General features: G+C 44.5%; 1 protein-coding gene across 1 annotated transcript in view; it reads left to right on the top strand.

Moving 5' to 3' along the window:
* The window catches only part of LOC117438202 (retinoblastoma-like protein 2), a 58271-nt gene that overhangs the window by 23513 nt on the left and 21717 nt on the right, over positions 1-13041 (top strand). The window contains 5 exon segments of the mRNA XM_034073693.1: positions 86-196; positions 199-242; positions 353-417; positions 11136-11201; positions 11779-11891. Coding sequence (XP_033929584.1) covers positions 86-196; positions 199-242; positions 353-417; positions 11136-11201; positions 11779-11891 — 399 coding nt within the window.

The following is a 13041-nucleotide window of genomic DNA, read 5'->3' as shown; positions in this document are numbered from 1 at the left end:
AGACTAAACAGCATAGAATTTAAGTTAAATAAGGAAACAGGCTATGGATTTGCAAAATTAAATAATGTAGTATTCTTAATTGTAGGTCTACCTGAAGACTTTCACAGTAAGGACTATAAAGTATAATCTGATCCTCCCTGCATCATTGAAAAACTGTGTTCATTATATTACGGATTAATTTTAGAAGCAAAAGGCATAAACATTTTTGGAAGCCATATATTCGGAAACATTTTGACAAAAAGGTTGGTCAATAAAATTGTGATGTTCAAAAATTTCTCCTTACTCAGTTATCTTCAAAACAATTTTTAGGAATTGAAATGTCCTTCATTCTTTGTTCTTAACTGTTTTACAGCTTCTGAAAGGAAAAGATGAAAATTTGACTGGATTTCTAGATCCTGGGAACTTCGGAGATAGCTTGTGAGTCACTGCATTTGTGGTTTGGCTTGCATCTGTATCCCTCTGCAGTAACACTGCACTTGCAGTCTGATCTGTGTCTCAACAGTAGTAGTAGCTAGTTGAATTGATATTTATGAAAGTTGATACATAATAACAGTGCACTGCAGTTCCTTTTCTTCGAGGTGGCATAGTCTGAGGTGAGGCCTCTTGGAAAGAGGAATGGGTCTTCAAGATGGTGTTACTTGATATCTTCTTTCTTCTGTTTTCTTGATTTTTTTTTAATTCTTTTTTTTTTACACAATAAAAAATATGTGGGGGCACAATGAATGAGTGAGAAGTGGGAGGGGAGAATGGGTTTGATGGTATTTTTTTCTTTATAACCCTAGAGGTGCTTATAACTAAGACTTATTGTTGTGGTTTAAGGCCCGCCAGCAACTCAGAACCATGCAGCCACTTGCTCACTTGCTTGCCCTTCTTGCCCTTCTTCCTCCCCCTGCTCCCGGAAGGATGGGGAGAAGAATTGAAAGAATGTAACTGTTGACGCAGAAGTCACGGACAACACGGAGACGATCAATGTGATCAAGCGATTGCCAAAGTTTATTCAGATACAGTGCTCCTTTTATACCCTTACACCCTTAGGTTTCTTATGTAACAGCCTTGAATACTGAGCTCTAATTGGTTAGTCTAGAGGTTACTATCGCTTACAGAGCTAATGTTTATAACTTGTTATAATTGCGATTAAATACCTTACTCTAAAAATACAGTGGGAAACTACAACCTTGGCAGAGATCATTCTCTGCACGTTTTCAGTGGAAAATTACAGAGGCCTAACAAGACAATTGACCTTGCTTATGCCTGCCAAAAATCTTCTTACTTTACAGTAATAAGGCTCAGGGTATCGGAATCACTCACTACGTGGCCTTGGGCTCTGTAAGAATTCCCACATGTAACTCCCACAGGTTGAGATAAGAACAGTCCAGTAACTAAGGTACAATCCAAAACTACTACTGCTACCACCAATAATAATAATAATAAGGGAAATAACAAGGGAAGAGAATACAACCACTCATCACCCACCAACTGATTCCCAGCCTGATCTGAGCAGTTACCTAGCCCTTCTGGGTAACTCCCCCCAGTTTATATACTGGGCATGATGTGCTGTGGTACGGAATACCCCTTTCGCTAGTTTGGGTCAGGTGTTCTGTCTCTGCTTCCTCCCAGCTTCCCCTCCTCACTGACAGAGCATGAGACTGAAAAGTACTTGATTGCAAGTAAGCAATACTTAACACACTAATGTTTTGCGTTGTTATCAGCACTGTTCTCAGGCAAAAGTTGAAAACACAGCATTGGACCAGCTACTAAGAAGGAGAAAAATGATTGCTACAGATGAACACAGGACAGTATCCACCCCTTATTCCATAGCATTCACATCAAGCTCAGATCCCAGATTTTAAAATGTACCATTGCTTTTTGTCTCATACACACACACAAAGAGAGAGACATCATTCCTTACTCCATGGATCAATCCCAATAAAATTGCTGAATTCATCCAATTCATAATGTCAGGTTCCATCTCTTGTCATAGTCTTTCAGGGTGGGAGAGATGGTGTGCAGTGTTGGATTACTGCCTACTGATGACTACACTGAACCGTTGAGCTCGTCTGGTTTCATCAAAGTTCATTCTTCATTGAGGTGATGACTGGAGGGAAGTCATGGTCAGTTGATGGCGACCTGAGGACTGTTCTGTTGCTCCTGGCTTTTCCAATGACTTTATTCTCTGATGATGATCATGACAGCACATATCATCTTTTCAGAACCCAGAGTAGTTGAGATGGGCATGTAGCTGATGGCTACAGAAGTGTTATATAGCAGGAAACAGCATATAATTGAGTTCATTGTCTGTTTTCCCCTAAAATCAAATCCCCTTGAGGTACACATCAGACTTCCCCATCTTCCTGCATTACCAACTAGAGAATGTCTGGGTCGCTGAGCAAAAACAAACCCACGAGTGGGTTTGCCTTTACCTTAAGATGGAATAACCCAGACTGTCTTCTGCAGTGGATTATTTGTGTGCACCACAGGAACTTTATCCCCTTCTACAGTATGTAAAAGTTCTGATTGGGCTGGGCCAGCTCTGTTGGCCGATCCTCTGGTGTTGACCAAACAGGTGGCTTTTGGTAAATGTGTATCCCAATATTTCAAAGTCCCAGTACCCATTGCTCTCAGTATGGTTTTTAATAGCCCATTGTACTGTTTGATTTTCCCAGAGTCTGGTGCATGCTAGGGGATGTGATATATCAACTCAGTGCCATGCTCTTTGGCCCAAGTGTCTAAGGTTGTTCTGGAAATGAGTCCGATTGTTTGACTCAGTTCTCTCTGGGGTGCTGTGTTGCCATGAAATCTGTTTCTCAAGGCCCAGGATAGTGTTCCGGGCAGTGGCGTGGGGCACAGCATGTGTTTCCAGCCATGTGGAGGTTGCTTCCACCATGGTAAGCACATGGTGCTTGCTTTGGTGGGTTGGTTGGAGTGTGATATAATCAATCTGCCAGGTCTCCCCATATTTGTCCTTCAGCCATTGTCCTCCATACCAAAGATTCTTTAACCATTTTGCTTGCTTAATTGCAGCATATTTCTTATTCGTTAATAACCTTGGCAATGGTGTTAATTTTTAAGTCCACCCCTTGATCACGAGCCCATCTGTATGTTGCATCCCTGCCTTGATGGCCTGAAGTGTCTTGTGCCTACTGGGCAAAAAATAATTCACCCTTATGTTGCCAAAATAAGTCCGTCTGAGCCGCTTCATTCTTAGAGCTTGATCCACCTGTTACTTGTTCTGATGTTCCTCAGTGACCCAACTCTTGTGTACTTAAACTTTGCACTGGCCATATGGGTGAGTGGGTCCTGCTGATCACACCTATGCTTTCCAGTTTCGAGTTCAGCTTATGGATGGGAATCAGGGAGTCTGGGTTGCTGTGATATTGCCTCCGGTGCACTATTATGGTCATGATTGCCAGTTGTTTTTGACCTTCAGCAACCCCACAACAGAAGGATCCTCTGAGAGACCAGGCAAGATGGGCAGCTGCTTAATTTACTCCATTTCCAAAGCAGCAATACCAAAAGCCCATCAGTACTCTTTTGGGTCTTTGAAGTACCATATCCTGAGGAAGCCTATACCAAGGATGCATGGAGCCTCTGGACCAGTCACAATGGGGTGCTTTTGTCACTTCCAGTCAGGCTGATTTCAGCCTCCAGTATAGTCAGCTGTTGGGATCCTCCTGTCACTCTGAAATACAAATGGGTTCCACCCCTGGACAATTTGATGGCATCAGGTTACACTGTGCACAGGTATCTACTAGAGGCTTATACTCCTGTGGGACTGATGTGCCAGGCTATCTGATCCACACAGTCCAGTAAATCCAATTGTCCCTCTATTCCAAATACCTGAAGGCAGGGCCCCTCTAATAGTGATCATGAGATTCTTCACTCCTTGTAGAATGGGTTTAGAATTCCTTATCACAGGTGTTGGAGTAAAATCAGTTCTTCTGCTATATCTGGGAAGCTGCTTACGGGAGACTGGAGCAGCACCTTTCTTGGGAGGATCATCTCTGACCAACGTTTTCCAATTTATGCACACGTTCCTCCAGAACTGAGGTAGGTTTTTCATTCCGCTTCCTCATGTCTTCTCCGTGATCCCCCAGGTACAACCATAAGGTGGTCTGTGGGGTGTACCTCATATATATTCTCTCGGGCAGTAGGGTGCCTTCTCTTAATATCTGAGACATGGGTGTGTACATGTAGGGAGCTTGATAGATCAGATAGATCGTCTCTCAACTGTTTGATCTCCTGGGACAATTTTTCCACACCTGAAATGATGAAAGGAGTGAGATTGTCCTTGAACTCTCAGAATTGATGATTTATTTTATCCACTGTTGGTGGTGCTGCCTCAGTCCATGTCATTGATGCTAGTGAGGGGGCATATGATGATGGTGCACTCTGTTTAAGTTTCCACCACATAGGTTGTGTGCATTCAACTTCACCTGGATCTACAGGTGCATTCCCAGCATTCAGCCTACGATATATCATCTCTAGAATGGCTAATTCTTTCAGGGATTAGATGCCTTACTCTATTGTTGTTCACTTGGCTAAGCAACACATGACATAGTCCTTGTTGGGAAACCTTTCCTTCACAGCTGGCAAGAGCCACCCCCAGAGGCTGGGAGCTTGTTGCTCTTCTGCAATCTCTTTGTTATTTCCCCTTCCCTAGCAAGTGATCCCAGGTGCTTTGCTTCCCTATGCTCTAGTTCGTGACTGTGAGCCGCATTGTCCCAGCATTGGAGAACTCAGAACCACACAGCCACTTGCTCACTCCACCCCCACCCCCCACCCCTCCCCCTTCCTCCCTCCCGCTCCCAGAGGGATGGGGAGGAGGATCAAAAGAATGTAACTCCCATGGGTTAAGATAAGAACAGTCCATTAACTAAGGTATAGCACAAACCCACTACTGCTACCACCAATAATAATAATGATAAGGAAATTACAAGGGAAGAGAATAGAACCACTCACTACCCGCCAACTGATACCCAGCCTGACCCAAGCAGCGATCTAGCCCTTCCAGGTAACTTCTCTCAGTTTATATACTGGGCATGATGAGCATGAGACTCAGAAAGTCCTTGGTCAGAGTAAATATTACTTAGCAACAACTAATAACATCAGTGTTATCACCGTTTTTCCCAGTCTGAAAGTCAAAACCATCTCTGCACCAGCTACTAAGAAGGAAAAAAATGACTGCTACTGCTGAACCCAGGACAAGTAATAACTTTTGTTCAGATGGCATCCCCTATAGTACATGCATTGGATCTTCATCTTTCTTCACTGCACAAGTTGCTCTTTGTGGCTCTCTTTTGCTTCTTCCCTTGCTTATAGAGGCTATTGTTATTGGCACAGAGTGGTCCTTAGTTTTAACTGCAGTATCTGTCACTGGGGTTGGATTGGCTGCAGTGTCTGTTGTTGGGGTTCATGTAGCTGCTGTGTTTGGGGGTTGAGTATCTGAGTTGTCTGTTGCTTTGCCATCAGATCCAGATACATCTTTATGTCCTTGAAGGTGCTGGATAGTGTGAGCAGGGCTCTGTAGGCATAGGCCAAACACAAGCATGTTGCGGTGGTTTGTTCCTGACTCGTATTGCCAGGACGACAGCGCACCTCATTTAAATGCTTTACTTGTTTTTCTGGATTTCATACTTGTTCAGGAATGAAGTTCTAAAGCACTGGAGGTGCATGCTGGCCTACATGCTAGCCCATGCTATCCCACACACCCTGCTACTCACGGCTGTCCAACCTTGGGGAAAATATCTTGGTGGTCCTCTTGTATTGCCATCTAACCTTAGACAAGACCTGAACCTGACCCTGCTTAACTTTTGAGATCAGACGAAATACGGCATTCTCAGGTTGGTATGGCTGTGGGTAAAGCACATACTGTATGTGTAGCAACATGCTGATCCCCTGTTCAAGCACCAGGAAGGTCTCAAGGGTATTGAAAGGCCATCCAGACCCTTCAGTATTCTCAAATGTTGCTGTAACTAGCCTGGTGGAGGAGTGGGGGGTGTAAGGGAATGTCTCCTTCATAGGAGATTTCATCAGATCTGTTGTTATCTTAACCTTTCGTGCCCCACATAAGGCATCAAAGAGAACTGTTGTGGTTTAAGCCCATGTCGTGGTTTAAACTAAATCTGCACAGTTCCCCCTTTGTTCCCCCTCCCCCCCCCTCACCTTCCCACTCCCGGAGGGATGGGAAGGAGAGCCAGAGGAATACAACTCCCACGGATTGAGGTAAAATCAGTCCAGCAATCAAGGTATAACAGAATCACTACCGGTACCAATAACAAATCAATGTTAGAGGAGACAAACAGGGAGAGAGAATACGATACCACCTGCCGCCAGGAGGCCAGCCCGAAAGAGAGAGAGAGCTTCCCCCCTCCCCTCCTAGCCAGCTTCCAGTTGCCTCCCCGAGCCCAGCCCGGAGTGTTAACCCCTTCCCTCCCGGCCAGCTTCCAGTCCCCTCCCCGAGCAGGACGTGCTGTGGTATGGAATACCTCCCCAACTAGCCCAGACCAGGCGCCCTATCTCTCCCTCCTCCCTGGCAGAGCATGAGCTACTGCTGAACCCATGACATTATCCACCCCTTATTCCATACCATTCATGTCATGCTCAGATCCCACATTTTCAATATACCAATATATATATATATATATATATACACATCTGCATACACCCAGACAAATAGAAAGAAATAATTTCTTAATACATGGACCAATCCCTATAATGCAATTGAGTCCATTTGGTCCATGATGTTAGGTTTGTAATAGTCTTTTGTAGCAGGAGAGTCTGTGTGCAGTGCTGGATTGTTGCCTGCCGATGTTGATCATCCCTTTACTGCAGAACTCATCTGGTTCTATCAAAGTTCATTCTCTGTTGGGACGATGGTTAGAGGGAAGTCAGGGCCAGTCGCTGGTGACCTGAAGACATCTAGTTGATGGACTATAAAAATATTACACAGCAAGCAACAACGTATAATTAAGTTCATTGGCTGTTTTCCCCTAAAATCAAATCCCCTTGAGGTATACATCAGACTTCCCCATCTTCCTGCATTACCCACCAAGTATATCTGGGTCCTTGAGCAAAAGCAATCCCATGAGTGGGTTTGCCTTGACCTGAAACAGGAGTAACCCAGACTGTCTTCCCTAGAAAATTCCTCATGTGCACTACAGGAGCGTTGTCCCCCTCTACAATATGTAAAAGTTCTGACTGGGCTGGGCCAGCCCTGTTAGCAGATCCTCTGGTATTGACCAACCAGGTGGCCTTTGGTAAATGTGTATCCCAATGCTTGAAAGTTTCCCCACCCATTGCTCTCAGTGTAGTTTTTAACAGCCCATTGTACCGTTCAATTTTCCCAGAGGCTGGTGCATGGTAGGGGATGTGATATACCCACTCAATGCCATGTTCTTTGGCCCAAGTGCCTATAAGGTTGTTCCGAAAATGAGTCCCATTGTCTGACTCAATTCTCTCTGGGGTGCCATGTCGCCACAAAATCTGGTTTTCAAGGCCCAGGATAGTGTTCCGGGCAGTGGCGTGGGGCACAGCATATGTTTCCAGCCATCCGGTGGTTGTTTCCACCATGGTAAGCACATAGCGCTTGCCTTGGCGGGTTGGTGGGAGTGTGATATAGTCAATTTGCCAGGCCTCCCCATATTTATACTTCAGCCATCGTCCTCCATACCAAAGAGGTTTTAACCGTTTAGCTTGTTTAATTGCAGCACATGTCTCACGCTCATGAATAACCTGGGCGATAGTGTCCATTGTTAAGTCCACCCCTCGATCACGAGCCCATTTGTACGTTGCGTCTCTGCCCTGATGGCCTGAAGTGTCATGGGCCCACCGGGCCAGAAATAATTCACCTTTATGTTGCCAATCTAAGTCCATCTGAGCCACTTCAATCTTAGCAGCTTTATCCACTTGTTGGTTATTGTGGTGTTCCTCAGTGGCCCGACTCTTAGGTATGTGGGCATCTACATGGCGTACCCTCACCACCAGCTTCTGCACCCGGGCAGCGATATCTTGCCATAATGCAGCAGCCCAGATGGGTTTACCTCTGCGTTGACAGTTGCTCTGCTTCCATTGCTGCAACCACCACCACAGGGCATTTGCCACCATCCATGAGTCAGTATAAAGGTAGAGTACTGGCCACCTTTCTCGCTCAGCAATGTCCAAGGCCAGCTGGATGGCTTTCACCTCAGCAAACTGACTCGATTCACCCTCTCCTTCAGCAGTTTCAGCAACTTGTCGCTGAGGACTCCATACAGCTGCCTTCCATCTCCGATGCTTTCCCACAATACGGCAGGACCCATCAGTGAACAAGGCATACTGCTTTTCACTTTCTGACAATTTATTATATGGTGGTTCCTCTTCGGCACGCATCATCTCCTCCTCTGGTGACATTCCAAAATCCTTGCCCTCTGGCCAGTCCACAATGACATCCAGAATGCCTGGACGACTGGGATTTCCTATCCGAGCTCGTTGTGTAATTAGTGCAGCCCATTTACTCCAAGTAGCATCAGTTGCATGATGTGTAGAGGAGACCCTGCCTTTGAACATCCAGCCCAGCACTGGCAAGCGGGGTGCCAAAGGGAGCTGTGCATCAGTGCCAATCACTTCCGAAGCAGCTCAAACCCCTTCATAAGCTGCCAATATCTCTTTCTCCGTTGGGGTATAGCTGGCCTCCGAGCCTTTGTATCCTCGACTCCAAAAACCAAGGGGTCGACCTCGAGTCTCCCCTGGAGTTTTCTGCCAGAGGCTCCAGGTAGGACCATTCTCCCCAGCTGCGGTGTACAGTATATTTTTCACATCTGGACCGCTCCGGACTGGTCCAAGGGCCACTGCCTGAACTATCTTGCGTTTAATTTTCTCAAAGGCTTGTTGTTCCTCAGGACCCCATTTGAAATCTTTCTTTTTCCGGGTCACATGATAGAGAGGGCTTATGATTGAACTGTAATTTGGAATGTGCATTCTCCAGAACCCCACAGCACCCAAGAAAGCTTGTGTTTCTTTCTTATCAGTTGGTGGAGACATTGCTGTTATCTTATTGATTACTTCTGTAGGGATATGTCTACGTCCATCTTGCCATTTTATTCCCAAAAATTGAATTTCCCGTGCAGGTCCATTGACTTTACTCCGTTTTATGGCAAAACCAGCTTTCAGCAGGATTTGGATTATTTCCCTCCCTTTCTCAAAAACTTCTTCTGCTGTATCACCCCACACAATAATGTCATCGATGTATTGCAAGTGTTCTGGAGCTTGCCCCTCTTCCAGTGAAGTCTGGATCAGTCCGTGGCAGATGGTGGGGCTGTGTTTCCACCCCTGGGGCAGTCGGTTTCAAGTGAACTGGACACCCCTCCACGTAAAAGCGAACTGTGGCCTGCACTCTGCTGACAAAGGAATTGAGAAAAATGCATTGGCTGCCGCGGCCAGGTGGAGGGGAGAAAACACCGACACGATGTAGATTCACAAAATGCTCCGTTTATTGATTACAAGGCTGCTCTTAATATACTGTCCCACACGCAATCACGCACTACTTGATTGGCTACTTCACTCTGCCCGCGAGAGGTACACGCTCCACTTTGCCTCTCCTGATTGGTTTCACACCTTCGCTTCAGCTTAGCGTTACATCATGCTTCTGGCATCTTGTTATTGCGCTCCTGTTTTGCTGACCTTGATGCTTCCTCTTCCAGCCTGGGGTCAGAGGCTCACTTTCTCACAGCTTGCTGCAAGCCTGTTAAAGCGCCCATGCTCGACCCCCAACATCTCCCCCTCTTTTTTCAAATAAGGCGTTCGTCATCTGCTGCATGCGTTGCATAGTACATTGTAACAAACAAGGTCCAAAAAAGAAATTAACAACATAATCATTATTGGTCCACTAAACATCATGATTAAACTCCTTAACCAACTACTTATTCCTAACGATTTTAACCAAGAGTCTATAGGATTTGTTTCTACAGTATTTTCTTTAAGTTCAAACAATTTCTTGTGAATAGATTCAGAATGAACAGAAAGATTGTGAAGGATGTAAAGCAGCTGCAGAAGTAAACTGTACAGTGTTTTTTTTTTTTTTTTTTTTTTTTTTTTTGGTGGTCAACCATAAATACCTGCTGCACTTATGCATTGACCCTTTCTTGCCCAAAATGTTGAACTGCTACCTGTTAAAACTTTTTACATGAACCTGACAACAAAAAATATACAGAATACTGTCTGCCTACATCACACACACACAAACACACATATATGCATATATGGGATCCCACATACACTCTCCACAGAAACACAAAATCCAGACAATCATTGCTCCCACTGCACAGTTCCACATACAGGACGTGGCACAAGGACCTTGTAAAAACTATTAAGAAACCAGCTCCAAGAAGCATCATCGCAGTGCAAGGTGGCAGGCTCAACCTTAGCGGGCGTCCCCACAGAGGCTCTGCCTCCCTCACATCACATGAGGCTTGGGCTTTTATACTGACTAAAATGCACACTCGTTCCAACACAGGTGGCCAGCCTGTGTTGGAAGAAGTGGTCAGCCATATCTATAAAGGTCTTGTGAGATACCAGAGGGACTCCAATCAAACATGTTCGAAATGGATCAGATGGGGTTGCTATAGATAAACAAAAGGAATCCTGCCCTATCTCATTAACTCATGTTACCCACATGTTTTGCCGATGATCCATGTTATGTGACATCATACTTCCCTGTTCCATCAGAACCACAGGTGCTGCCAGACCTAATTTCTTCATTTCGTTTTTCTTCCAAAAGTTCCCTAGCTAGATTCCACAAATAGTTTATTAAGACACCGTCTGCTGTCCTCTCGTTTCCTCAGAATCTCCCTTCTTTTCCAGCCACGGTTTTACCCATTTAGCTGGGACCCATCGAGGTGGGTCATCACCTGTAGAGACACAAGCATATCCCCGTCCCCAGGTGAATAAAGTTTCTTTTTCTGTTCCCCAGGCCCCTTTTTTAGGGTCCCAAGTACGGACAGGCATTTTTAAAACAGAATTTTGTGAAGTATAGTGCAAATGTATCGGAATAACAGTTTGCTTATCATTGGTTGAAACAGGATTTTTCCAATTTAAAACATAACATGCTTTAGCTAACATATCGTGTGGCGAGAGGGTTATCTCCCCCTCTTTTTTCAAAGCGCCAAGCAAACGTTTAATATCCTGATGTCGTCTTTCGACAATGCCCTGGCCAGTAGTATTGTAAGGTATGCCTGTAACATGTTTAACACCCCATTGCTTTAGAAATTGTTCACTCCAGTGTCCTACATAACTTGGCGCATTGTCTGTCTTTATCGTTTCAGGAACCCCTAGGACAGCAAAAACCTGTAACCAGTGTTGTTTCACTGCTTTAAAGGCTGTTGTAGTTAGTGCTGAGGCCCATACTGCATGACTATGAGTATCAACTGAGACATGTAAATATTTCAGTCGACCAAAAGGGGGGTATTCTGTAACATCAGTCTGCCATACTTTTCTTGGGCCCAAGCCTCGTGGGTTAACTCCCTGTTGTTGTAATGGAGCAATACGGGCGCAATCAGGGCAGGCTGCGACAATATTTCGAGCCTGAGATCTAGATAGTCCAAATTCCTGCTGTAGACCTCTTGAGGATTGATGAAAAAACTCATGTGACTGACGAGCCGCTTCAAAGTTCCGTAGCACGACTAGTCCTGCAACCGCTCGGTCAATTACAGCATTACCCTGGGAAAAGATACCAGGTAAGTTGGTATGACTTCGCATGTGGCAGCACCAGATGGGCTCCTTACGTTCTTGAATTATACCCTTTAGGCGAATTACCAATTCTTCAATTTCCAATGTTCCAATTTTACCTATTTTTGCACAGTCAATACGATTGACTACACTGACTGCATATGCTGAATCAGATACAATATTTAAGGCTTGTGAGGAAAACCAATTTAAGGTTTCAACAATGGCTTGTAGTTCTAAGATTTGCACTGATTTTCCTGTGTCAGTCCATGTCTTTAGTTTCCAATTTTGATTATCTTGCCATGCGAAGCCATATTTCCCAGTACGTCCACTGGCATCAGTGAATACAGTAAGTGCATTTGATATAGGTTTTTGTTTCACAATAGGCCCTCTCATTATAATAGAGGTTGTTTGAAACAGCGGATGAGAGGGATAATGTGTTGACAATTGTACCCCATTAACTGCAAGAGCAAAGGTCATAGAACATAATGACCATTCTTGGATTAAATCAGTAGTTTTCCAAGGTAGTACAAATACAGAAGGATCAACACCAAACACCAACCTGACACGTTCTTTGGCTTTTAACAATAGGGACCCAATATAATCCTGGAGCGTGGTAACAGATGCAGAAGGCTGATACGATGGGAAAACCCATTCTAGGATCGCTAAGTGTTTTTCAATTTGTTGCGCTATAATAGCAGATCTGTTTTGCTGTGATCCATAAACCAAAACCATAACTGGATATTCAGGGTCATATCTATAAACCTGTTGTTGCTCAATTTTTGTCTCAATTACTTTAAGAGAGTCATGTGCCTTATTTGTAAGATGACGTGGTTCTAAGGGATCTACGGAATCCTTAAGAAGTTCAAATAACGGTTCAAGATCCTCATTAGTGATTCCGCACCAGGTACGTATCCACTGGATATCTCCCACAAGTTTTTGAACATCGTGAACTGTATTGATTTCTGACTGCAATTTTAATTTTCCCGGCCTTACTCTTGTTTCTGTTACCATCATTCCAAGGTACAACCATGGATTTCGTCTCTGTATCTTTTCAGGCGCTATATATAACCCAAATTGTTGTAATGTTTCCTTAAAGTCTGTCTCTGCTTGTTCTGACAGGCTTTCAGGAGTGGCAATTAAAATATCATCCATATAGTGATATACAATGGGTTTTGAATATTTTTCTCTCCACTTTTGGAGAGCTAGATCAACATACCATTGACACATGGTAGGAGAATTGCGCATACCCTGTGGTAAAACAACCCACTCATATCTCCGTGAGGGTCGAGATACATTTTTCTGTGGAACAGTAAAAGCAAATCTTTCTGTGTCTGAAGGATG

The sequence above is a fragment of the Melopsittacus undulatus genome, assembly GCF_012275295.1.
Source record: "Melopsittacus undulatus isolate bMelUnd1 chromosome W unlocalized genomic scaffold, bMelUnd1.mat.Z SUPER_W_unloc_10, whole genome shotgun sequence".
Classification (NCBI taxonomy): domain Eukaryota; kingdom Metazoa; phylum Chordata; class Aves; order Psittaciformes; family Psittaculidae; genus Melopsittacus; species Melopsittacus undulatus.
This window is presented reverse-complemented; position numbering and strand designations above follow the sequence as displayed.